General features: G+C 48.5%; 1 protein-coding gene across 1 annotated transcript; it reads left to right on the plus strand.

Annotated features, from left to right (window-relative positions):
- Window positions 1-20,296: 20,296 nt before the first annotated feature.
- IRX6 (iroquois homeobox 6) lies at window positions 20,297-24,837 on the plus strand. Its single transcript, XM_059857736.1, has 8 exons — window positions 20,297-20,346; window positions 20,650-20,834; window positions 21,431-21,711; window positions 21,955-22,064; window positions 22,356-22,663; window positions 22,794-23,294; window positions 23,511-23,612; window positions 23,803-24,837. Exons 1-7 carry the CDS (start codon window positions 20,297-20,299, stop codon window positions 23,609-23,611), a joined length of 1,536 nt encoding a protein of 511 aa, XP_059713719.1. The 3' UTR covers window position 23,612; window positions 23,803-24,837.
- Window positions 24,838-25,170: the final 333 nt, after the last annotated feature.

Below are 25,170 nucleotides of genomic sequence, written 5' to 3' on the forward strand. Positions count from 1 at the left end.
GAGGTAGTGAGGGAGGCAGCTGGGCACAAGCTGGCTGTGCTGCAGAATGCTTTGGTGGCAGCCAAGCCTGGAGCTTCAGGACCCAATGGAAACCTCTGGCCAAAGCAGAGAAGGGTGAAGGAGCTGAGGCAGGCTCAGGAATCACTCGCCAGGATGTGAACTCACAAGCTGGCTCCTTTGTGCCCGGGAGAGGGAGCAGACTGAGGGTCCCTGCCCTGTCCCATATTATTCATACCTAGTCAAAGATAAAAGCTGACTCCCCAGATTCAACCACAAGCTCCAGCCCAGCCTCAAGACACTTCCCAATAAAAGCATCATTAAAAGAGTTCCAATTACTTTGGTTTGGGATGTTATTTGTCAGACTGAAGGCAGCCAGCCACTCTGTGTCAATAATAATGAACTTATTAGCCTAGAAAGGATAAAATATTGATCGACTTGCTGCTTGCTTACACCTTTCAACAGCTTGCTCAGTAACAGCATCAGATGAAAATACTTCAGCCTTTGCACAAAGGGATTTTTAAACAGCACAGGAAGCCTACAAGAGCTTTCCTAAAGTGCACAATGCAGCAGCATGCACAACCATGTACTGCATCTCCTCAGGCTTGCAGAGAGACAGCAGAAGCTGCAAGCTGTGCTGGCAGACACCTCACACCTAATCAGCCCAGGGGGAAGCAACATTTATTAATTCAGGCCAAAGAGCCCTGTACCTCAGCTGTAACCACAGGGACGCATCCACAGAGGCTTCAGATGTTTTTTCAACTTCCCAACATCATGCCTTATACCTTCAAAACTGAATTGCTTAATTTATCTCAGGACTCAGTTCAGCCTCAGAGAGTTTAGCCCCTATATTTCACTACCAACAACACACAAGAAAGCCCCAGTTCAAGTGTAACAGTGGGGACAGCCCTGCAGAGCTCAAAGGCTGAATGGGATGCTACAGCAAGCTTTGGACACCTCTCCTCCTGCACCCCCAGACAGAGGGGCAACAGCTACAACCTCTGGCTGAAGCCAGTGAGCAGGAGAGGGCTCACCTGGGCAGCAGTGCCCCATCCTGACAGGAGGCCAAAGCATCCCAAAGTGAGAACCTGTGCCGAGGCCCCCTCTGCTCCTGTGCCATTGCAGGCTGCTTTCAATTATAGCCAGGGCAACACAGCATAAATCCTGAACACACTGACCCTGTTCCAGTGGGGGACAGTAATTCTCAGTCTTCCCTCCCCAGCCTCCAACCTCAGCTAAGCAGTTCTGAAAGAGCCATGTCCTGGTGAAGCAGCCAAGCCCTCTCCCATACACTCCTGACCTACAGATATGCTTAATATGTTAATTTTTGTTTTCCTTTCAGAACAAAACCTGCCTTTTAAATAAAATTTTAACAGATTCTAAACCAGAAACACTGCACTCCCCTGAGGCATTAAAAAATGCAAACTGAAGACTTCCCATGTGTCGGGGTTATTACTTATTTCCTTCTAAAAACAGAAGAAGTGTTGCAACAGTTGTAATGCTCCAGCTCACTAGGCCAAGAAGATGTTTTCTTTCTGCACACTCATTAACCATGGTGTGGAACTCAATAACTGGTCTAATTTCCTACCTTAAATGTTTTTCTTCCCCCCAGTTTTCATTTTATGCTTCACATTTACATAGGACTACACTCCACCACTTACCTTGAGAATCTAGTTGCTGTCAAACACAATAAAAGGAAAGGAAAGTGTCTGGAATCACAGAAGCTTTAGTGTTGAAAATTTTAATTTAATTTCTAGAAATGAATTTAAGCACTCAAAGCTTTCTTTGTCAGCCACAGATGAGAAATTGATAGGCTTTGAAGGCAAGCAAATGTTTTTTTAGTCGAATCTCTCGAGTAAATATTTTTGTTAGATATAATAACAGATGTTATTTCACACCCCAAATTAAATACCAGCTAGTTATTAAATCTGGTGCCATGCCATGAAACTCTTGGGCACAGTTGCCCACAGTAGGTGCACTGTGATGAGGCTGAGCTCCAGGATGGCTCCTGAGCTCAGCTCCAAGCCCAGAGCCTCAGTCAGGCTGCTGCCATGAGGAGTCCTGGGCTGAGCCCAGCTCAAAGACTGATGTGCCAATGACAAACCATTATCTCACCATCTTGCCCTGCCTTGTTGTGCCTTAATGCACATATTTAACAAGATTACTTAAGAGTGTAGCACAAGGGATGCCTAATAAAGCAAGAACACTAATTCTGAAAGTCCCACTTTATCTCTTATTACTGCAATACTCTTGCCTGCTGCCTTGGCAGAGCATGAGGGCTGTAAAGCAGCAGAGCTGGGCAGTGGGATTCCTTTACTCCACTCAGAGCTGCCTCACTGCATGCAATTACAACACTCTGTTTTGGATAAGGCACTTGTGAGTCACTCCAAAATGGCAGAAAGGAAAGGGAAAGTCTGGCTGCAACAGCCAAAGCAGCAGAGGGAAGGAATAAAGTAAACATTCTTGGACATCATTGGTGCCCACAGCACAGTGCAAATACCCAGGCTGGTGAATGGAGCTGGGGCACACTCCCTAACTGATGCCCAGGTGGCCAGAGAGCTTCTCTCTGGAAACACAGAGAAATTGACAGCAATCACTCAGCACACAGCAACTCTTTGCCCAAGCTTGTAGCTGCCCATGAACAATCCCACTGAACCTCCAGGTAACAACACCAGGACAGATTTCAAACACCACTTAATAAGAGAGAATCACTACATCCATCTGTCCTGCCCAAACTGGAGGGTGAGCAGCAGCCTTGCTGCAGTTCCTGCTGGAAAGGATCATGAAAGCCCACCAGCAGAAACACTGCAGTGTCCAGTCAGACAAGTTATTTAGGCAAGCAGTGCTCACAATCCCCTCTCACTCCTGCAGGGCCATCAGGTTGGGAGAATTTTCCAGCAAGATGATGCAATTCCAGAAGTACATTAGATCACAGACTCCCATGGTGCAAAATAAGGCAAATTCATACTATTGGCAGACCATCATAATATTTTCCTCTGTTCATCAGGATAATAAAACAGAGTAAAGCTTTTCAAACACAAAATTAAGCCAGAATTCTAGCAAAAAGGGGAGAGTTACTGAGATGCAGCACTGTTCCCATCTATCAATGAAGAATACAAGCATATATTTTCAAAGGAAAGACACATCCATAGTATGTTAAATACAGTAAGTATTAATTAAATAATTATTAACAATCAAAATCTAATTTCTTTCTGTCACTTTCTGATATCTTAACTAAAGGCATATTTGCAATACTATTATAACGAGTTACAGTTCAAGCAATAGAGCTGCTTGCAATAATTCAGAAACATGTACACTTTCATATGAATATATCATGCCTAACTAATGAGATTGCTCATTTCATAACTTCAGTTCCATTTTTATTATTTCATAAAACTGGAAGTCCTTATCCATTTTATGAAAAACACCTTTGTGAAATTCATTAAATAAGCATAAAAAATTCATTAAACAAGTGAATTGCATTCATGGCTGCTTTGATGCAAATGCCCTTTAAGCAATGTAAAACTCCATATTGATTTAACCTTTCATGTTCTGATATTTCCATGTGGAGATATATATATAAATATATATATAAAAATCTTTATTCAAGGAATGAAATTAAGTTCTGATCCCTTGATCTCCAGCCAGGGTGAGGTAGATTGGTCAATTTGAATAGTCATTGCTGATCAGCAAACAGCTGAGTTTGTATTAAAACATAGCAGGAGTATTTCTGTATGTCTTTGCTGGCAAATAAATATACATATAATATACTGGGCCAAATCAATAGGATGCCTGAAATTTCCTCTGCAGCAGAAAGTCAACCCAACATTGGCTAAGTCCTGTGGGACTAGTTATACAAGCTCATGCTGGTGAGGCAAAAGGTGGATGAGCTGAGTACCTGGTGAGCTGCTTGCTCTCATTGCCACTGAAAGCTGCTGCAAACAGTGCAGCCAGCAAGCTGAGCTCTGGCTGAGCCTAACCTGGGCAGGGGGCTCACAGGGGAACTGCCAAACCCAGGGAGCAACTCCATTTTCTTGGGGTCACTCTGTGCCCCAAGAGTGCTTTCAACAGGCATTGTCTCACTAACTTGAAACTCCACTAAAACCACTCAAATCTTTTCCCAGTACTTAAGGCAATGTGAAGAGTGGAAGAAATCACTAATCCCTTATCCCAGGGCCATTCTCTTCTCAGTGTTCCCAATGCATTGGACAACTGAGAGGATAACAAGAAGATGCCTCTGAATATATCTGCTATTGAAGATGCACATCTGATTGGACTCAGAATTGTCATGGAATAATGTACTTTTACTCCTCCAGTCATCCAAGAACTCCTGTTGATGAGAAGCAATCGTTTGCTCAGAAGACTTATGGTGGTCTAACTGCAGCAACCTATGAGCTACCCAGTGCATTCCAAAATAACCACCCAGAGCTGGGGGTGGAGCTGGCTCTCAGCAGTGTGGCTCACTGACCTCTCACCCTGCCTCAAACCCCTTCTGGCAGGTGCTGAGTTGGAGGGCAGCATGCACACCTGCCCCCGAGGCTGCCAGCACTGACTGCAGCAGGATCCCAAAGTCCCTCCCCACTGAGCCAGGCCTGAGGTGTGACTGTGTGAGATGAGCAGGGCCACTCACTGCTGGGCTGGTCCTTTCTGCTGTGCTTCATATCCACGAGGTTCAGTGAGGAGAATTTAATCAAACAGTGCTGGCATGGAGGGGAGGGTAACACAGCACCCTTACAGCTTCCCAAGGTCCCCATTGCAATGATGCCACTCCTGAATCCTGGATATGGCAATGATGCCATGGTTTAGTTGAGGTGTTAGGGCTGGACTCGATGATCTTTAAGCTCTCTTCCAACCTAGTGATTCTGTGAATTCTGGGAATCACCTTCTACAGCCCTTCCATGCCTCATTTTCCTTCCCAGATGCCTCTCCTGCACACTTCCCTTTCCCTCAGCTCATTTTTCTCCTGCAAACTGAGCCAGAAACAACCCCTATTTCCATTTCTAACCATTTAAATTATAAACAATAATTTTTACACACCAAAACAGGTCTTTAATTCTCATATTTCCCTCCAAAGTACACCCAGACATCCTTATTCTCAGTAAGCTGAGCCAAACAAAACAAATCAAGTCTCTAGGCCAAGCTTTCCAAGGAGTTAAAAATAAGCCCCAGAGTATTAAAATAAACTTCAAAAAGAACAAAAAAAAAACCAGAAAATATTTTTAAACTATCATCATTTTTAAAACTCCCCAATTCTTAACCAATGTCCCAGAAGCTGCTGTTTCAAAAAGAAAAAAAAATAGTTATGACTTTTTTCCCCAAAGAAAAAAAAAAATCACATTGAAAATGAGCTTTATAATAAAGGAGTTTCAGCCTTAAATCACAGAATTGCATAAGCCAGCACAGCATAAAGCTCCTTCCACTTCTATCATCACAACAGTGCACAAAAAAGAGAAATGAAAACATCCTCACTTCCCACTTTTGTACTTCCCAACCTTCTGACACTCACTGCTCCTTAGCTGGCTTCTTCTACACCAAAGGGCATCCATCTGCCATTGAACAAGCCCAGAAGAGCATTTGAAGCCATTTAACTTAATCATTATTAGGTTTTAGTTCAGACCTCCCTTGACATCACTGGCCAACAAGAAGGCCTCCAGGTACCCTGCAGATTTTTAAGCATTGTCAAGATTTACAAGGGCACATTTCTACCTGCAGCAAGATTTGAAACTGGCTTTGTAATAATTAAAAGAGAATAAAAAAAAAGGGGGGGGGGGATAAAAACCTTTGGAGCTTTTTTCACAGTTACTAATTTAACAGACAAACTATGTTTTATTGGTAGTTCCAATAGTAAATTTGCCTTTCCTACATACTGCTGCTGATGCCCAAAATAAAATGTGCAAGAAGGGAATCTTGTGCCTAAGGCTTTTTTAGGATAATACACAACAATTCAAGCAAGAGCTCTTCAGCAGAGCCCCATCCTGCAAGGGCTGCCCCTCGCCCCTCTTGCTCAGAGAAGGAGCTCAGCATTTCTGCACACGTTCTGCCATCAGCCTCCCCACTCAGGCAGGCACAAACACAAGTGCCTGTCCTGCAGGCTTAGTCAGCAACTAGATTTTAATTAAAGAGAATAATTGGTCTGACAGCACCATGACTTAAAATTTGACTGTCTGCATGCTATTTGAAATAGAGGAACAGACTACAGAGAGCCTATAGCACAAACAGCTCATCCCTCCACAGCAAACAGGGATACAAAGTTACTGCTGTGTATTTGGGGGGAAAAAATGTTATCCTTAAATTTTGCAGGTGAATGAGCAGATCGGAAGTGCCAGGAGGTCAGTGCGACAACTCCAGCTGCAAGCCTGCCCAGCAGCTTCCAAGAGCTCTGACTTGTGCAGTCACTGGGCTGAAACACCTCACCCTGGTCAAACAGGTATTGCAGAGATGCCAGCAACCCACCCTCCTGACACCCAACTGCAGCCCCAGTGCACAGTCCCAGCTCAGCTGTCCTTGCACAAGTTAGTGCAGCTGCAATAAGCAGGGTGCTGTTAATCTGCAAACAGGGCTTCCTGCAGCCTTTCCCTTGCATTTAAATCAGTTTCACTTGAGAAAAAAAAAAAAACCTGTTTGTTTTAGCTAGGCTAACTAATCAGTGATGTGTTTGGCTAGAAACCTGTTATGTTTTGCTACTTTATCATGTTGCTATTTTCATGTTCAAAAGCTAGTTAAATTATTTACGCTACACTTCATATATTGTGTACAACACTTGCCTTGACACGAACAGCAGCAACTGCAAAGCCAGTTTCCTTGAGCCCATGCTCCAGAATAACACAGTGCTGTGCTTTGCAGGGAATGACCCATTCAGAGCTTCGACTCCCATCCTTCCTCCCTCCCCCAGCAAAAAAAAGAAAAATAAAGATAATATAAATAAAAAATAAATTGGCTTCAAAGTCTCAAACAGCAATGTAAATTTAATTCTGGAGAATATTACAAAACACAAAGTATAAAAGGAATAAGCTGAGCATTAGCTCAGTGTAAGAGCCTACCTACATCTAAAATTCACTGTGAATGATAAATTGCTTTCAGCCAATAACACCCAACATTATTTTAAAATGTATATTATAGAACATGTACTTCAAGAGGCTCTGTGAATATTTTATTATACCATCCCAATCATTTAGACTGTGTGATATACATCTCATTGTAGTTGCAATCCCTTTTAAGGTACAGTTTGATTTCCTCCCTGTCTTTTTATTTATTTAAATCACAACTGAGTTGAATTACCATTCCTTTGCTCATCAGCAACCAAACTGGGCAGAGTTGAGAAACCCTGAAAACTTGGGAAGTACTTCTGTGGTTGGAAAAACAAACCTCCTCAGGTGTCTCAGAAGCCTGAAATCACACTCTAGTGCCCGAGGGAGCACACCCTGCTGTTCTGAAGTATCACCCAGCAGCATTTAAGGAAAACACGATTTTTTAAAAGTGAGTGTTGCAGCAGGATGGGGCTCCTACAGCTCCACTGCTGCAAAAGCTAACACCTATTTTTCTGAGGCCCACTATGGACACTCTGGCATGCAGCAAGCCATGTCTGATGATTTCACCTGGCAGGAAATCAGCAGCCACCTCTACAAACTGGAGTGGATTTTCAGAGCCACGTCACTGCATCCCAGCTGGCTCTGGCATCCCCCCACTGAAGCAAGGGCTGCCCACCGTGACAGGGCAGGACACAGCACACACACCCCAGGCAATGGCCACGTCCAGCAGATCCAGTGGTGCCTTCCTGGCATGCCAGCACAAATGCCATGGGCTGCACAGACACACTGCCACAAAGCTGGTGCCTAAGGAGTTCTCAGCTCCATTTCCCTTCTCTGCATTTTGCTATATGGAAAACAATAACTTGCACATAAAGCAGGACAGGGGTCACAGGCTGGGGAAGGAGATTATAAACAAAGTCTTTGGGTATGATATTACTACACTTTCTACATTGATCAGTAAGCTCACAAGCTGCTAAGTACCTCCTGTATATTATTATTAAAATTCAGTTAAAAGGCATTTTACTGAATCAGGTCAGGGCTGAGTGATCCCCCCAGTTCAAGCCTTGATATTGCACAGGTACTGTGAATTGAGTCATAGATACCATGAAACATTACAAGTCAAATCAATATTTTATAGCCTTTGCACAGACCACGAGTCTGAAACTCTATCAGCATGGTGTACTGAACAGAAGGATTTGCAGGAGCTAAAATAATTTACACTAATAAGGCACTGACCCACGCAGTCCTTAATGATCATTTAGCTTTGGCAACACATCTTAACCACTATTGAGCTGCTTGGGAGTTGTGGGGTTTTTTCAGCAGAAAATTCCTACATCAGATTAAGGACATAAGCAGTGACCCAACCACAAGGCTCAGTTTTGTTTCATGTAAATTCATTCCTATTATATAAACTGCTAAATTAAGAAATGAGGTATTTAAAACAAAGAGGTTAAAACACAGCCACAGAGACACAAACAAACATCATAGAAATCCTTAATTCCATTTCTTGCCTTGTTTGTTTATTGAAGTGCCATATGTTTCTGCAAGTGCTATGAAAATATCATAAGATCATAATTATATGGTTCGTTGAATTATAGAGTAAAGAAGCCACTTATTTACATTTTAATATGAACAGTAGTAATTGAAATGTCACATGCTTCTCTGTTCTTGACTCCAGAAAAATATTTATCTACCAACAGCTTCATGTGCTTTCAACAATGGCCTGGATTCATAAAAGGGATTGTTACTCACATCACTCTGCTTTTATTTATTTCTCCCTTATGAGTTACAAACTCAGCTGGGGGCTCCTGAAGTCCAGAGGCACTGACGTAGCCATGAAGACATTGTGATGTAAACAGGTACTCAGCATTGTTGCTGAGTTGGTGTTCAATAATTCTTTGACCTGTCAATATGTGAATCCCTGCAACAGCTTTAGGAATTCAATTTTAAATTGACCTCATTGAACTGATGCAAAAACCCACTGCAGATGTATTTAAACTGATTAGCTCTTGTTAAAGCCCAATAGTGAGCACACCCAAGTCAAGCTGATGTTGAGCACACACAGAGAGGGTTACAAGATGAAAATTAAAATTGCAATACTTGAACCCAGTGAGGTCACTGCTGCCCTGGACACATCCTACTGTGCCAAATTCACTTATGAGACCTGAAGCTTGATCCTTCTTACAACACTACCAGTGTCAGCAGAAAGAGGTTCAGTTCTAAGCAAGCTGAAAAGAGGAGCAAAGGCCCAAACCAGGGGAAGGCAATTCACTGTGAAGAGCACATCACTCAGACCCACACAGCAGAGAGCAGCCAGCCCTGGGAAGGCAGAAGCCAACACCATCAGGTATTTTATTTTTGTTACACAGTAAATATTCTCATCATGCAAGGACTGAAGTTGGGGTCATTCTTTTGCTCATCTTTCTCCAGGAGGGCTCTTTCCCTGCACTGCCTGAGAAGCCCAGAGATTTTAGCAGCTCTGTTTAATAGCCCCACACTCTACCCCAAGTTAATGGTAAAGCTTCCCCTTAGCCAAAGCAGTTTTAGGCTAATGCTAAACCAATGAATCCCAGTCACCTGCTCTGGTCCCCTCTACCTGTCTCAAAACACTCTTTGTCTTCTAGTTTAATAATTAAATATACCAATATCTTTCTTGAAGACTCTGAAAACAAACTAGGCTGGCTGGAGTTTAGTGAAGGCAGGTAATATTTGCAGGGAAGCACTCAGGAGATGAGGGGAAAAAAAAGAAAGATCTGGGGGCAGTCACAACCTGTCTCAAACACTAACAGAGCTCCTCAACATCATCAAAAAGCAGCAGTCACCACTGCTGGGCTCCAGGAACACTAACCCTGCATTAAGGACCAAGTCTGGCTTATGAAGGACCCTGGGGTTTAAATTTTCTGTATTTCCTTGATGCCAAAGACCTGCCAGATGTCTCTCACTGTCACCCCTCATTCCCTAAGCTCCCATAAAACAGCTGCACCTCATCACTTTGCCACACCAGGTAGGCTTGAAGGACAAATATGGGGAAAGTTAATGGCAAAAAGGAGTTCAAGGGCAGACTACACTGATGCTGTCCTAAAAAATAAACATCCTTGGGCAGAGCAAGAACATTCTTCCCACAGCAGTTTGAACCATTCCCTGTGGAGTTCACTCACTGTGTCTACAAACAACATGGGTTTTTACTAGCTTTGAACACTGCTTCCACACATGTGCCTATTAATACTGGAGACTGATTGTGTACAGTCTATATGTGGCATTTAGCCATTCATAAAGGAATTAGTCTGACAATGAACACTATTCATATTGTTTGCTTGTTTGGTTTTTTTTTTTTTTCCAAAAGGTTTAACTTCTCTTGCTAGCATCCAGGGCTTTTTTAGCACACATAACCAGATCAAAGGCACAGAGATAATAAAAAGGCAGCCACTGCAGTTTTGGTGCTACCCAGCCCCAAACTGGAACCTGGGAGAGCAACACACACCACAACCATTGTCTGCAAACAGGAGCCACCAGGCCAGAGAGGTGGGGGCAGATGGAATGAGGCTGTTTCCCCCCTGTGCCCACAGCTGCAATGCCCAGGGCCCTTTGCAGCCCTGCCTGGCCCATCCCTGCCCAGCACAGCACACCAGGGAGGCCATCAGCCATCCCCACAGCAAAACCCCATAACAGGCTACCACCAGTAGGAGGAGGATGGAAAAATATTTAGGCTCAACAGAAAAGCACAGGTAAAACTCTGGGGCAATACTTTTACTGACTGATAAAAGACACAGAAAGCAATGAGGACAAGCAAGCCAGGCAAGGACCTCATAATAAGGCAATTCCAACACTGCTGACTGCCCACTGCACATTTGCTCAGGCTTTAGCTAGCTCTGCATAATCAAAGAGGCACTGAGAGCTGACGCATGAGGAACAAACCAAGCAGAGAAACAAGTCTTTGTCCATCTTTCAGGGTTCAGCCTTTGGGAGCCCGAGCTGTGATGTGCAATTGAAACTTTGGAGAAGCAGCACTTGCCATGGTCACCCCACTGCCCCCAGGCAGAGCCACCACTCACTGCATCAGGATTTGGTACCACTAACTCACCTTTCACTCCCAACAGCAGCCAGAGAAAGAAATATATACTATATATATATAATATAAAACTATCTCCTCCACCACTACAGATCTCTGGTGGCAAACCCAGCCACTCAAAGACCAGTACAAATTTTATGGAGAAGACAAAATTAAAAAAAATAGTAGCCATGGGAGCTGTAGCACTGCCTGGGTAGACATGCAAACATCCCACAACACCACATTAAACTCTTCCTTGAAAATAATAAACACTGCAGATCCCTATTCCATCTTTGTTACATTTTAGTACTCTTTGCTTCACTGCCCATTTACAAATCATGAAGAATTCATAGATGAATAATGGACTGAGAATAATACCCATGGATGTATATATATAAAAACATAAAACCCAGCATAAGCCAAGAACAGGAGAAGCTCTTCCCAGGCACAGTAAATTAAAGACTAAAGCAGTAAAATGAAAATTAAAAAATCAAACCAATGTTGCTAAGTGTCTAAAATCCTTTCCAGTAGCTCTGATGGGCAGTCATTATTCTATTCCCCAATAAAGCATGTCCCTTCATTGTCCACAGAGCCTCCCCACAATACAGAAATGAATTATTTTCTGGAGGTTTCCCTATTGTCTCTAGAGAATTTACAACACATTTAATTTAGCTCCTGTGTCTCCTTCAAGATGATATGCTACTCCAGCTCCAGGCTGCTGTGTGCCTGGGGCAAGGACACAGGTACCTCTCAGGAAATCCCCTCCTCTCCTTGCAGCCCCTTTGCCCATCCCTCTCTCCCCACGTGCAGGAAGGCCCCTGGGAAGTGCTGCCTCCCCCAGGGCTCTCCCAGAGCCAGCACAAGTGACCAACATGAGCACATTGGGGACACCACCACCTTCTCACCCACCTTGGGCAGTCCCAGCCCTGCAGCCGTGTGCCTCCTGCTCCTGCTGCCAACCACTCTTCATCCCAAACCACAGCCCAGCTCTTCCCTCCTGCCCAGGTATAACAAATCTACTTAACAAATACCTCACAGCTGTGAGATGTTTGTTTCTCCCCTGTCCCATAGTGGAGCTGCAAAGAGTCTCAGCCCTGAGCAATGCCCAGTTAAACTGAGGGGCAGCAGGGTCAGCCCTCAGCCCCACCTGTGGCTGCAATCACCCACACCACAGCTGCACCTGGACAGCATTTCCAAAATCCACATTATTTATAATACCTCATGACTCCTTCAAAGCATATACCTGAGGTTTTTACATAACTAGGAGACCAGTCACTGACCCTGCTCCTTCACTCCTTTCCTTTTCTTCCATTTACAGGGCATTTGAAGTGACAATCTCTACCTGAGAGATGGCACAACCATGGAACCCAAATTCCATTTTCAAAAGTAAAGTAGGCTCTGGCATACAAGCTGAATGGACTTCCAGCAAACCTCATGCCCTTAAATGACTCATGGATTGAAGTCCTGCCCACAACTGGCTTCCTGAAAGGATCTTTAAAAAAGAAAAGTTGTTATCCTTATTTTAAACATTTCACTGCTCATTATTACTTCCTAGTAGTAATAATGGTGCCTTCTCCTTGTGAAAGTCTATCAGTGAAGACAAATACCCTTTTATGAGTTAAACTGATTGGAATAACTTTTAAACAATTACTCAACTCCTTCTGAAATTTCTTTCAAAGGATTGAAGGTTTTTCCTGTATCAAATTATCTTGATTTCTCATGGATTATGCATTTTTCAAAAACTCACTCATTACAGATTAAAGAGAGAAAGGGAAGTTAGAAAGGACACAATAGAAAAAAAATATCAGTAAAGAAAAATATTTTAAATATTAATGACCAAGGGGGAAATGGAAACACATTAAAGGCAAATGTGAGAGCTTTTAAATATGTTATTAAAATTGATTTATAAATGAGACTCTTCTTTAACCACGTGCTTTAGCTTTCACTACTTATTTCCTTCTGCTATCTCTCCAAGCATTGGTGCCACCACTCAAAACTTATGGCATTAAGGAAAGATATCCAGAAAACAGTTAGGTTAGCAACAACTATGGGCTGCTCAATCTGGAGGACATCATTCTATTAAGAATCTCAGAGCATGGGTACTTGCAGAACGTCTGTTCCAGGTGAGCCCATGGCCCAGAGCCACCCCACAGACAGTGGGCAGGCAGGCAGGAGCAAGGAGGGACTGACAAATGCAGACACTAATGATTTACAAAGACAGAAAAAGACATTTGCCATTTCTGACCCCCTTCTCCCTCTGCAGGGAAGGATATGAAATCCATCACTGGGCACTCAGGCTCCGAGGGCTGATCCACCACAGGGAAAACCAAATCAGCATTCCCACGGAAAAGTGTCTGCAGGTGGGGGCTGAAGGACTGGAGAAGCCTGTCCTGACAGCCTGGGTGTGAACCCACACACAGCATTCAGCATGCTGCAGGTGCCTCCTTCCTCCCACACCAGACCCCAAGCCCACAGAAATCACCCCAGGAGCCTGCATTTTGAGGATGTATCTTCTGGAGTTTTTCAGCTTTGAAAAGAGTTCCAGAAATGCCCCACAGGGCTGGGACAGCTGACTGCAGATCACTGCTGCTGGCACATCAGAGTCCAAGCCACTGCAGCTTTCAGAGCTGCACAGGGTGCATCACACCAGCAGCAATGAGCAGCATCTGAAGCCAAGAGACTCCTGGGTCACATCTTCATCAAAGGACAAAGCAGCAGAATTGTATTGCCAAAAGAGCCCAATTAACATAACCAAACTTGTGAAAATTATCCTTGAAAAGAACAAAATTTGTGCATGAATTTGTGTAAATGGACAGTATAAAAGTGCATATAACAGCACATGTTTAGCGAATTGATACTATTTATTAAATTTAAATTAAATATGAAAAATGTTTTCTCTTAAAGCTGCTATCTACCACAAACCACCAAAACATTATAGGTGAAGATTCCAAATAGAAATTTAAAACATCACTGAGAACTACAGATCTTGGATTTTGTGGTGAGAATGGTCCACAAAACTCATTCTGCATGTCCTCATAAGATTCTTTTTTATAGCAGGTTATGAATCATCACATGATATCTTTAAATGGATGATCAATACTATATTTTCCCATAAAACGTTTGGTTTGAAATCCGATTTTAAGTGCATTAGAGTTTTTGTGCACTGAATTAGTAAGTGTCATAATAAATTGTCATCAAATATGAAAGAAATATAGCTTAGATTAATTGCCATATTTATTTATGAGTCTGTAAAATACATCATGAAAGTCCTGGCACATTTTTGGGATACCAGCTTGAACTTTCAAGCAAGTTAAAAGCATTAAACGAGGCTGGAAGTAGATTTATTATTGGAATGTTTTTAATTGCAGTTTCAACCAGACACAGGTATTAGAATGGCTGTGCCCTTAATGGCCATCTCATGTGTTTTTTCTTTAAAAATTATATACTTTCCATATTTTTATTGATTTCATAAGATTTATTGTAGATTAGTGCTGCTTGTGTGTGAAATTGCAAGTGGTCCCAGCTTCCCCAGAGTAGAGGGCTGCTGATGGCCCAGTGCTGGAGCCACTCCTCCCCAAAGCCCACTGCCCCCGGCACAGCCTGAAATCTGCTGAAAGACCAGGGAAAAACCTGCATTACCTGAAGGAGACTGGCAGAAGAGTCCTCAGTGAACTACCCAGAGGGTCCTGTCCTGCACTCATTTCTACAAATGCAAAATGGAGTTAATTCAGACAGGATTTGGAGGGGGAGTCCAGCTGAGCCCTTTCTTTACCCAGATGTTAACTAATGAAGAGGCTCAACAGATTTGATGGGATGGAATTGTCTTGGGTTAAGTATCTTCTGGGTTTGGAACAAGTTATAAGTTCTTTATGTTTTTAACATAGTGTTTGTACAACAAACACAACTGGGGTTTAGTAAACTGCAAATGAAAGTAAACAAGGAAGCAGTTCTGATATTCACATTTAATAGTGCACAGAAGTTGATGAAGAATACCAACTTCTTGGAAGAGAAGGCACAGTTGCATGTAGACAGCACAATGATTTTAAAATAAACCCTGGAAAGGACAGCAAGGCAGAGTAGGTAATGGAATAAAACTGCTTTTCACTGCCACAGGACAAAAATGACAAACTGTACCTAAGGTGATGTTAAATTAAAACCCTACAGTTTAGCAGCCCCATGACTCCCTCACACCAACTGCACACGAGCTGATGCAAAGGCCACGAGAGCACAGACACAGGTGGGCGGTTAATGGTGAACCCTGCTCATGATGTGTCAGACCAGCAATCCCTTCATCACAAAAAAAAAAAAAATTTAAAAAAATTTATTTTGATTTTACTGGAAACTGAATCCACAGAGGGGTCAGAATGAGAGCTGCCCTAAGTCTCCTGGCATAAATTAACCCACATCCCAGCAAAGCACAAACAAGTAGTGATGTTCTCACAGGTTCTATGTAGATGTATCTTCATCAGATGAATCTGTACTTTACAGAATAATCTACAGATAACCTGAAGAAAGCCAGTACAGAAGTGCTCGACCACCCTGATGTAGAGCACTCTTTACAAAAGAAGTGTTTTCTCATCAGCAAAGTATGTTTTCAAAAGTTGGGGTGATCACAAGATAGTGATGGCCCCAGACCATATGGAAAATACCACCCCAGAGCCTGGGAAGGATTCATGTCCAGCTTCCACTCACTTGGCTGCCACTGGGCACAGAATGGTTCAGAATAAAGCCCTGGGTCCCACCATCCTCCAACTCCAGTGACACCCAAGCCCAACTGTCAATTTTACAGCCATTTCCCAAAACTTAATCACAGCAAACATGGTGATAATCTGAGATTCAGCAAACCCACTGATCTTTATGGAATTGATGCTGGGAGCCAAGTGGAGCTGCCAGTCCTTGGAGAAGAGGCAGGAGGGAGAGGTGGCAGAGGGAGGCCACTGCAGAGACTGAAAGGAAGAAGCAGCTCAATGTCACACAAAGGAGCCCATGCAGAATGGTGCTTAGGGACCCCTGTGAACATTATTAGCTTTTTCTATGTCTTACTTTATTTCAAATGATATCTTAAATTACTCTCATTTAGCCATCCATCCCAATGAGAGGGTTGGGAGAAGCAAAGCAAAGCCCTAGCCTTGGATTTCTTTCACTCTACATGTACCAAAAGTGTGTAGCTTCTTAGATTAATGAGCCTACATACATAATTGCCCAGAAATTCACTGACAACTTTTTGGATGTCCCCCTTCAGAAGACAAGTATCCAAAGGCAAATTTATTCCTGATGTATTTCAAATGTGACAAAAAACAAAATACTACTTTCAGGTTTAGCCTGCAGCCAACAGGGTATCTACTATCCATTACCTCAGCAGTACCTCACCCCCTAAATCAGCTCTTGTCCCACACTTCACTGTGCCAGTTCTCCCCTCTCTCCTGAAGACAGTTCTTTCTATCTTCTGCTTGTATGTTAAGCAACTAAAATTTTTTATCTTCCATAAGATATTAATCTTTATATTGTCCCAATATGTTTCTACCCCTCATGCAGAAATCAGTCTTGAAAATAGCTACTGAGATAAGGACAGTACTAGCAAGCTTCACAATAAGCCATCATATACACTATTTTAGTTTGTCAAAACAATTAGTGTTCATTTTGGTTTTATTCAGTTAAATCTGCAGTGACTGATCAGTATAAATTATGTATTAGGCTGCCCAGCTGTACTTGTTTATTCATGCATGGACTTGAAGAATTTTCATTTTCTCAGTACAAAAAAGCAACAGCCAAAAAAATCCCCCTGTATTCTAAAATATAAAGACACTTTCTTCTCAGCCACATTTCTACTCCTTGTTTTTGAAGCTGCTTTCTTCTTCCCCTGCTTATTTCAATTAACCTATTATTTCATTTGCAGTTATCAGCAGCTGCATTTGCGTTGGTGGGAAGCACATACTGTTACTTTCACCCCTTGCAATTACCTCCTGAGCAAAGCAGTATCAGAGCTAAACCAAATGATGTTGATTTTAAAAGCATCAAAAATCGCATTGTTAGCTGCATTTGAACTCCTGCCTCGCTTCAAGAAGAACTGCTTGCAGAAGTGTTTACAGTTAAGCCTCACAGTCCTCTCTTTCAAGAACAAAAGTTTGTGAATCAAGAGAGATCATTTCCCGGCTTTGCTCGTGTTTGTAGTCACACCCTCCTCGCTAGGACGACTGGCTGAAGGGAATGCACGTTGTGGGGGTGGGGGGGGATGATACGCTTGTACGCAGGAGAGAGATGACACAGATTTAGAGAAAGAAAGATCTGCAGTGACCATGTGCAGCATCACTTGTCTCTCTGAGACATGGTGTATGTGCAGGATGGAAACTGGGCTGCTGAAGCTGATTCCCTGCAGTGACAAAAATGGTAAATTGCACCCAAAGCCACCCTCTGCCAAGCTGGGTTCAGGAACTTGTTAACAGAAAGTTTATGCCAATATTTACAAATCACAGAAAGATGTTTTGGCAGCTTTGATGTGCAGAGTACGCTTGCTCAGTGATGGACAGGCAGAGTGAATGGTGGCAGTGCTCAGAACACAAAGAGACAGAGTTTGTGTCCTCCTAAAGAGCTGGGGAGCACAGCAGAACTCGCATTTGTTAATAGGAATGCCATTCACTCTCCCAGGTTGTAAGGGCAATTAAAGGGGTCATCTGGATGGCTCTTGAGCGTGTCTAGAAAAAAAGTATGCTGTTGAAACATCTCCATAGGGCAGAGTGCTGTAAGTGGAGAGAGCTAGCTTGGGAAAGGCCACTTCCCAAAGCTTAGCTCAGCTACAAGGTATCTGACAGGTAACAGAATTGTTTTCATGTTGAGTGTGCGTGATAAAGATTGGGAAATGCAATGTTTGTACTGATCTGCATGATCTCTGTTATAAAAATGCTTTTTTGTACCGTGAATTCTGCCCCAGTTTTAGTGCTTCAGCAAGGACAAGAGCCCTGCATGCAACCTGCCAGCACAAACACACTGCCAGCGACAGCTCCTTTGGGCTCTGAGCCGCAGGCAGGATGGGCACACAGCTATTCTTGTTGTTTCTTCCATCAAATAACATGCAAAGCGTTCTGGTGAAAAGACTAAATTTTGCTGAATTAAGTGCTTTAGAACAAGTGGTTTTATTACTTTATAATTAGCATAATTTTCCCCATAGGGATTCTTACAATTAAATAATTAGCAGCAATGTTACCCAAAGGTGTTCTTTAATGAATTTTAAGTTATTGCCCGTTAACGACAATTGACAAGGCTCGGGTTTACAGCGCTCCGTCTCGCCAGGCTGCGGGCGAAATAGAGGGCTGTGACAGCCGGCCCTGAGCTCCGGGCCCCTCCGCTCACCCCGGCGGGGCGGACGCGGCTCGGGAGCCCCGCTCCCCTCGCGTCGCTCCGGCCCCGCGGGCAGCGGCCCCGACTGCGCGGGCAGCCCGCTCCGCACCCCTGCGGACCGCGGAGCCGCTCCGCGAGCGCGCAGCTCCGGCAGGGGCCGGCGGGGCCGCGCACCGTCCGCTCTGCGGCGGGGCCGTCGCGGCCGTGCTCGCTGGCTGCGGGCGGAGCGCCGCCCGCACGGGCAGGGCAGGGCAGGGCAGGGTCCGCCCGGCTCGGGGTGTGCAGGGGAGCGGCCCCCGGGCCGGGCTGGGCCGGGCAGGAGCGCATCCCTCGCGGATCGGCAGCGCCACCCGTCGGGGAGCGGGGCGGAGGCGGAGCGGAGCGGCTCCGGCGGGGCGGGCACGGGCACTGGCACAGGCAAGGCTGCCCGGGCTGCCCACCGGCTCCGCGGGACACGGCCCCGCCGTGCTCAGGACAAGTGCTGCCGGGCCAACCCGGGCGGCGTTTTTACTTGGTTTTCTTTTTCTTTATGAGTTGCCACTGGCAATTCATCGCGCCCTGCCCGGCCCGGAGCGCTTTGGCAGCTCCAGGCTCTTGCGGGGGAATCCCGGTTTGCCTCCCGGTGATCTCGCCTCAAAGGCAAATTCAATATGTAAGTCCCTGGTTAAACAAGGGCATTTCCATTTGTTAATTGAAGCAATTAAGCCGTGGCGGTAGCGGGCCGGCCGGGCTGCAGGCAGCCATCCATCCATCACCGCCCCGCTGACCTGCCACCGCCCCGGACCCCCCCGCTCCCGGAGGGACCATCACGGGGCTAAGGGGGAACAAGGGGCTCAGCACTCCTTAGAGAATGGGCTTCGGGCTGCTCTGCGGCCCGTGTTCTGTCACGGTCCCGGCCCTGCCCCTGCCAAGGCGGGGTGCGCACGCTGTGCGGGGCGAGGTCTGACCCCTCTCCCGCGGCTCCGGGCCGCCCGCGACGGGCAGCGACGCCGAGGCGGGGAGCACGGCTCAGCGGCTTCGGTGCAGAACCGGTGCTGAGTTGTACAGCAGCGCCCGGCCCTGAGGATGGGCTCAAGATCAGCGAGAAGGGCCGGGGGGGGCTGCGTGGGCCGGGGCCCCCTCTAGAGCTGCTTCCCTGGGTGCGACCGGCAGCGCCGCTGCCACCGCCACCCTCGCCCGGCCCTCGTCCTCCCCGCGGCGGGCACGTAGCCGGGGGACACGCTGGGGCTGGCGGGTGCCGCGATGTCCCCACTTGATATTTATCCCCCTAAGACAAATTTTGATCGTGTTTAAAAATAAAGGGAAAAGAGACCAACCGCAAGGCACCCCCAGTCCCGCCTTTGACGTGCATCACAGCACAACACGAAACCCAGATGAAACAAGTGCTGGGAGCGGGCGCGGGGCGCTGCCTGCTCCTGCCCGCCGCTGCCTGCTGCTGCCGGCAGGGCCGTGACGTCACCCCGCTCCTCGCCCACCGATGAACGCTAAAGACCTATAGAGCAGAAAATAATACAAGCAAGCTCCGTATCTTGCAAGCCCTACGTGATTTTCCCCCCCTCTTTGAAAAAGCCCCCTTGCACTTAAACTCTCTATACATGTGGGGTGGCTTTTTAAACTCCCTCTATACAAACATATTTATTAAGAGCGATGGGAAGTGGGGGGTAGCCTATTTTTTTAATCCAGGCACCAACCTCCTCCCTCCCCACCCCCCCCCCCGCCTCAGATGTCTGGCTGCTTTTCTTAAGTGCAATCATCTATAATTGAGAAAAAAAAAAAAAAAGCCATACGTGGAAATGTGTGTGTGAGAAGGTGCATCTTGAAGCAGGGTTTAGTTACAATCGATCTTGGGGGGAAAATATTGCCTATGGTCCAAAAATAAGGAGCAACTATGTCCTTCTCTCAGTTCGGATACCCCTACAGCACCACTTCACAGGTAAGGCGAGTGAGCAGCACTCACTTTTGTTTAGATTCTGCTGCTGCTGTCCAGATGTCTTGTCCCCCCCTCCTTTTTTTTCTTCCCTTTCCCTTACTTAGAATATTTTTTTAAAAGGGCACATCTGGAGCCTTTTTTTAAAAAATGTGCGTTTGTGTTTATGTCTCGTTTGTGTTGTGTTAGGCTTAAACAAATAACTCGCAGTGTGCACAGCAAAGGCGTGTAGGAAACCGGTAATTCCCCCTCCTCCCCACCCTTCACCGTTCAGTTTTAAGTGCAACAAACAAATAAAAAAACATAAATCCCAGCTACGACCGCTTACCGAGCCCGCGGAGCGGCCGCGCTGCGCCGGGCGCAGCCCCCGCCGCACCGGTGCCGCCCGGGCACCGCGGAGGGTGCGCGGGCAGCGGGAACCGGCTCTCGGCGGGCTCGGGGCTGCACTCGCGTTTCTGCGGAACCGGGCTGTGCCGTTTCCTCCCTCCTTCCTCCACGGGTCGGTCCTTTTCCTGTGTTTTATTAGGATCTGTCGAGAGTTTTTTTTTCCCCCATGCGATTTCCGAAGGACATCCCCCACTCACACCAAGGCACCCTGTATTAACTAAGTCGTAGCTATATCGTACTTCGAGTCACGATTTATTTGGGTGGAATTATTTATTCACGGTAATCACTGCAAGATGTGCCTCCCTCGCTTGGGAAGTTTGCTGTCGCCTTGAAGTTATTGAAATCAAATGCCTTCGATTGCGTTGGCTGACATATTTACTGCTGCGTCTATTGTCAAATTAAGTGTAATCGCAACTTTTTGCCTTTAAATCAATGCAGATGGACCGAGCGGGGGCGTGAAGGATGGAGCCTTACGTATCTTATACCTTTTTCGAGAGCAATTATTTCCTTAAAGTTTTGCCTGCTTGATTAATCGTGCCCCCTTCCCAAGAGCTCCTGCTTCCCATCCGGTTTATTTCCCGGTTTCTATAATTAGTTGCTTCAGCCCGCGTTTCCTATCCCCCTCCTCACCGCCGCCCCCCCCCCCCTCCGCACACACACAGGCGCGCACACGCTCCTAAATTCCCCCCGATGGGGCTGCCTTGACAGTCACTCGGCGCCGTCCCGCTCTCTCCTCTCCGCAGTTCTTCGTGCCCGCCAGCCCCAGCACGACCTGCTGCGAGGCCGCCCCCCGCTCCGGGCCGGATGCCTCCTCGGCGCCGGCCGCCGCCTCCCTGTGCTGCGCCCCGTACGAGAGCCGGCTGCTGGCGCCCGGCCGCGCCGAGCTCAATGCCGCGCTGGGCATGTACAGCGCCCCGTACGCCGCCGGCCAGGGCTACGGCAACTACCTGCCCTACGGCGCCGAGCCCGCCGCGCTCTACACCGCGCTGGTGAGTGCCCGCCCGCCCGGCAGCGCTCGGAGGGAAGGAGGGGATGCAACAGGCGGGACAAACTTCGTGGTTCGCAGTCGGTATCGCGGCGGGGGACCGCCGAAGGACGCGGGGCCGGGAGCCGCGCCGGCCCGTCGGGAGTGGGGGGCGCGAAGGGAGTCGGCTGCCGCGGGGAGCCGGGACTGCGGGGCGCGGCGGGGATCCCGTCCTGCTGGACGCCAAACGCTGCCGCTTTCCTTGCAGAACCCCCAGTATGAAATCAAAGACGGCGCCGGCACGTTGCACTCGGGAATCGCGCAGCCCGCTACCTACTACTCCTACGATCATTCCTTGGGGCAGTACCAGTACGACAGGTAAAACCCCTTTGATCAGCGCCCGGCAGCATTAGCATCCCCCTGCGAGGCGGCGGTCGACATCAAACGGGGGGGACGGGGGGGCTCCGACCTGACAAACGTTGTACAAAAGAAACGAGGCGGCCGGGAGCGGCAGACAGCGGAAACCAAAGTTGGGCGGCGATGTCAGGAGGGCAGGGGCAGGAAGGCAGATGGGCAGGGGCCACACCGGCCTGCGGCGCGACTGGGCCGGGCCGTGGGGGTTCTTACCGGACTCCCGCCGGCCCCCTCTCCCTAACCATCTCCCAGCAGGTACGGGACGGTGGATTTCGGTGGTTCAGCCAGACGCAAAAATGCAACGCGAGAGACGACGAGTACTCTCAAGACCTGGCTGTACGAGCACCGCAAAAACCCCTACCCCACCAAAGGAGAGAAAATCATGCTGGCTATCATCACTAAAATGACCCTGACGCAAGTGTCCACTTGGTTTGCTAACGCCAGACGGAGGCTTAAGAAAGAAAACAAAATGACCTGGTCTCCCAAGAACAAAGCCGGGGAAGAGAGGAAAGAAGAAACCCCGAGGGAAGAGGATGAATACAGTGCGGAGGGTGAAGGCAGAGGTAGGCGGGAAAGGCAGACGGGCGCCTCCAAGTAGGCTCGAAGTGACGGCCGATTTCGAGGCCCCCCCAACTTCCCCGCACCCGCACTAACGCCCTGCCGCCCCTTTTTTTCCCGTGTGTGTCCAAGCAGAGGAGAAGAGCTACAAGGAGGACAAGGACCTGCGGTTCAGCGACCTGGAGGAGGAGGAGGAGGAAGAGGAGGAGGAGGAGGAGGCGGGGAAGCCGGAGAAGGGCCGGACCAGCTCCCTGCAGGAAGCCCCCAGCCTGGGCGCGGCGCTGCCCGAGGCTCCGCGGAGCGAGTGCAGCCTGTCCGGCCCCTTCCACGCCTTTCCTTGTGCCAAGGCCCCCGCCGCGGGCTTCGCCCCTGCCTCCTTGGCCGGCCCGCCGCTGCCCTACGCGCCCGCGGAGAAGCCGCGCATCTGGTCGCTGGCGCGCACCGCCGGGGCCAGCGCGGCGCACAGGGGCAGCCCCGAGGGCCGCGGCGCGGAGGGAGGCGGCGGCGCGGCGGGGGAGCAACCCCTGCCCGCCAAGGCCTTCCGGAGCTCCGCTTTCAACCTGCAGCCTCTCCCGCGAAGCTGCGCGTCCCACCGCGGCCTGGGGGAGCCGTGCCAGTTCGCGGCGGCGGGCGAAGGTACCCGCGGCGGCGGGGCCGCGGGGACGGGCGGGACCACGGGCCGGGCCGGGACACAGGGCGCGGCGTGAGCCCGCCCGCGCAGTGACAGCCCCGGTGTTCGGCCGTGCCCAGGTGTCAGGTGCAGACGCCGAGGCTTACCCGCTCGAGGCGAGCGGGCAGGGGAGGACGGCGGGACCGGGCCGTGCCCACCGCGAGCCGCTTGTGTCTGTGCAGGGTTCGGGCGGGGCGCCAAGGGCGGCCCGGGAGGCACCGAGCTTGGTGGGACGTGCCTGGACAGGCTGCGGACGGCGTTCCGGCCCGTGCTGCGGAGGTGAGGTAGGTGACGGGCCGGCTGCCGGAGCCACACCTCGCACGAAACGCACTCCAGCCCGCCTGGCCCTGGAACACCGCAGCGGCCCCGGCCTGAGAGCGCTGCGCCACGGCCGCCTTGCCCCGCTCCTGTCCGGGCGAGGCAGCAACCCGCGGCCACTTCGCACCAGCTTATCACCGCTTCTCCGTCCCGCAGGGCTGCCCGCCCCATCCTGGGCGCTGGCGACGGGGCTCCGGCTGTAACGAAGCACTCGGCTAGACGCAAGGAAAGAAACCTGTCCCCGGGGCGGCGGTGGCCTCCCGGCTCCGCCCGCCCTGCCCTCGCCGGGAAAGGGCCGTGGCGGGCGGAGCGGCCGCAGGACCGGCGCCATGTGCTGCGCACATGGGGCCGAGGGCCGCGGCGGGCGGAGCGGCCGCAGGACCAGTGCCTCCCCGGCGCTCGCCTGCCATGTGTTCAGTATTGCCCATTGACGTCTTTGCAAAAAGAAAGAAAAAAGCCCACCCTGATATTTTCTCTTTTTCCCCCACGTCGTGGTTTGTTTCCCCTTTTCCTCCCAAACGTGCGCTCTCTGCTCAGCGCCCTGCTCTGCCGAGGGGCACCATTTCGCAGTCGCTCCGCGGTATCCCGGGGAGGAGAAGGAGGAGAAGCGGCGCAGGTTACGCCGGACTGTTTCTTTCCAGTCTCTGTACATAGATACCGCGGAAAGTATTTTTCGGAGTCTAATTAACACGGGTGAGATGAACGCCACGAAGCCGTCAGTGACCTCCGAGCTCTCCAGCCAGGAGCCGGCACAACCCGGGAGGAGCGGTCCCGGGCACCCGCCACCCGCCCTGGGGCACGGCCGGGGCGCGACCGGGCGGCGAAGTAGGACGTTGTTACTGGGTCACCGCCGTCAGTCAGTCAAAAGAGCAGTGCTGCACTTTACAGGACAGACGAGAAAGGGAAACCGTATCTCTGCATTATTTCTGTTTAATTAAAAGTGTCATCAAACACTTTGTGTTCAGACTAATAAACCAAGCAGGGATGAGGAAAGAATGTTTCTTTGTTCCTGTCTCTAGAAGCAGTGGCAATAATTTAAATTAATAACTGTGGTAATTAAGAGGTCATCTATAGATCAACCCGATACCTGCTATTTCCAAGTTCACCGGGGTCAGCATTTACATTAAGTCATTTGTGGTCAATAGAGTCCAATGAATTCTGCCTTAATAAATCAGGGAAATCAATCTTCAATATCGAGTAGACTTCTATATGTTTACTAAAGGCTACTCAAGACTAGTGGGGCTGCATAACCGGGAGCCCCCTGCGTTTGCGACCGGAGAAGCAGTTCGTAGGGGAAAGGAGGAGCTGCAGGTCAACGCAGGGAGATACGAGAGGGCTGCCCCCGGCTTCAGCCACGGCCCTTCCCGGGAGCAGAGGGCAGTGTGAAAGAAGGCAAACTTTGTCGGGCTCTGAAGGATCCAGGGGGGAAAGGGAGGGGGAGGTAAGTGCACACGAGGGCAGCAGGTGAGGGCGCGGCAGGGAGCGGGGCTGGGCCCGTCGGGAGCTGCCCGGCCACGGGGCTTT

The sequence above is a fragment of the Haemorhous mexicanus genome, chromosome 12 (assembly GCF_027477595.1).
Source record: "Haemorhous mexicanus isolate bHaeMex1 chromosome 12, bHaeMex1.pri, whole genome shotgun sequence".
Lineage (NCBI taxonomy): Eukaryota > Metazoa > Chordata > Aves > Passeriformes > Fringillidae > Haemorhous > Haemorhous mexicanus.

Bases quoted from the DNA above. Each gene is read 5' to 3' on its own strand.
- IRX6 (XM_059857736.1), top strand. From the start codon at position 20,297: ATGTCCTTCTCTCAGTTCGGATACCCCTACAGCACCACTTCACAGGTA. The intron at 20,835-21,430 runs GTCGGTCCTTTT...CTGCCTTGACAG, and splicing joins CCTCCCTCCTTCCTCCACGG to TCACTCGGCGCCGTCCCGCT. The intron at 22,664-22,793 runs GTAGGCGGGAAA...GTGTCCAAGCAG, and splicing joins TGCGGAGGGTGAAGGCAGAG to AGGAGAAGAGCTACAAGGAG.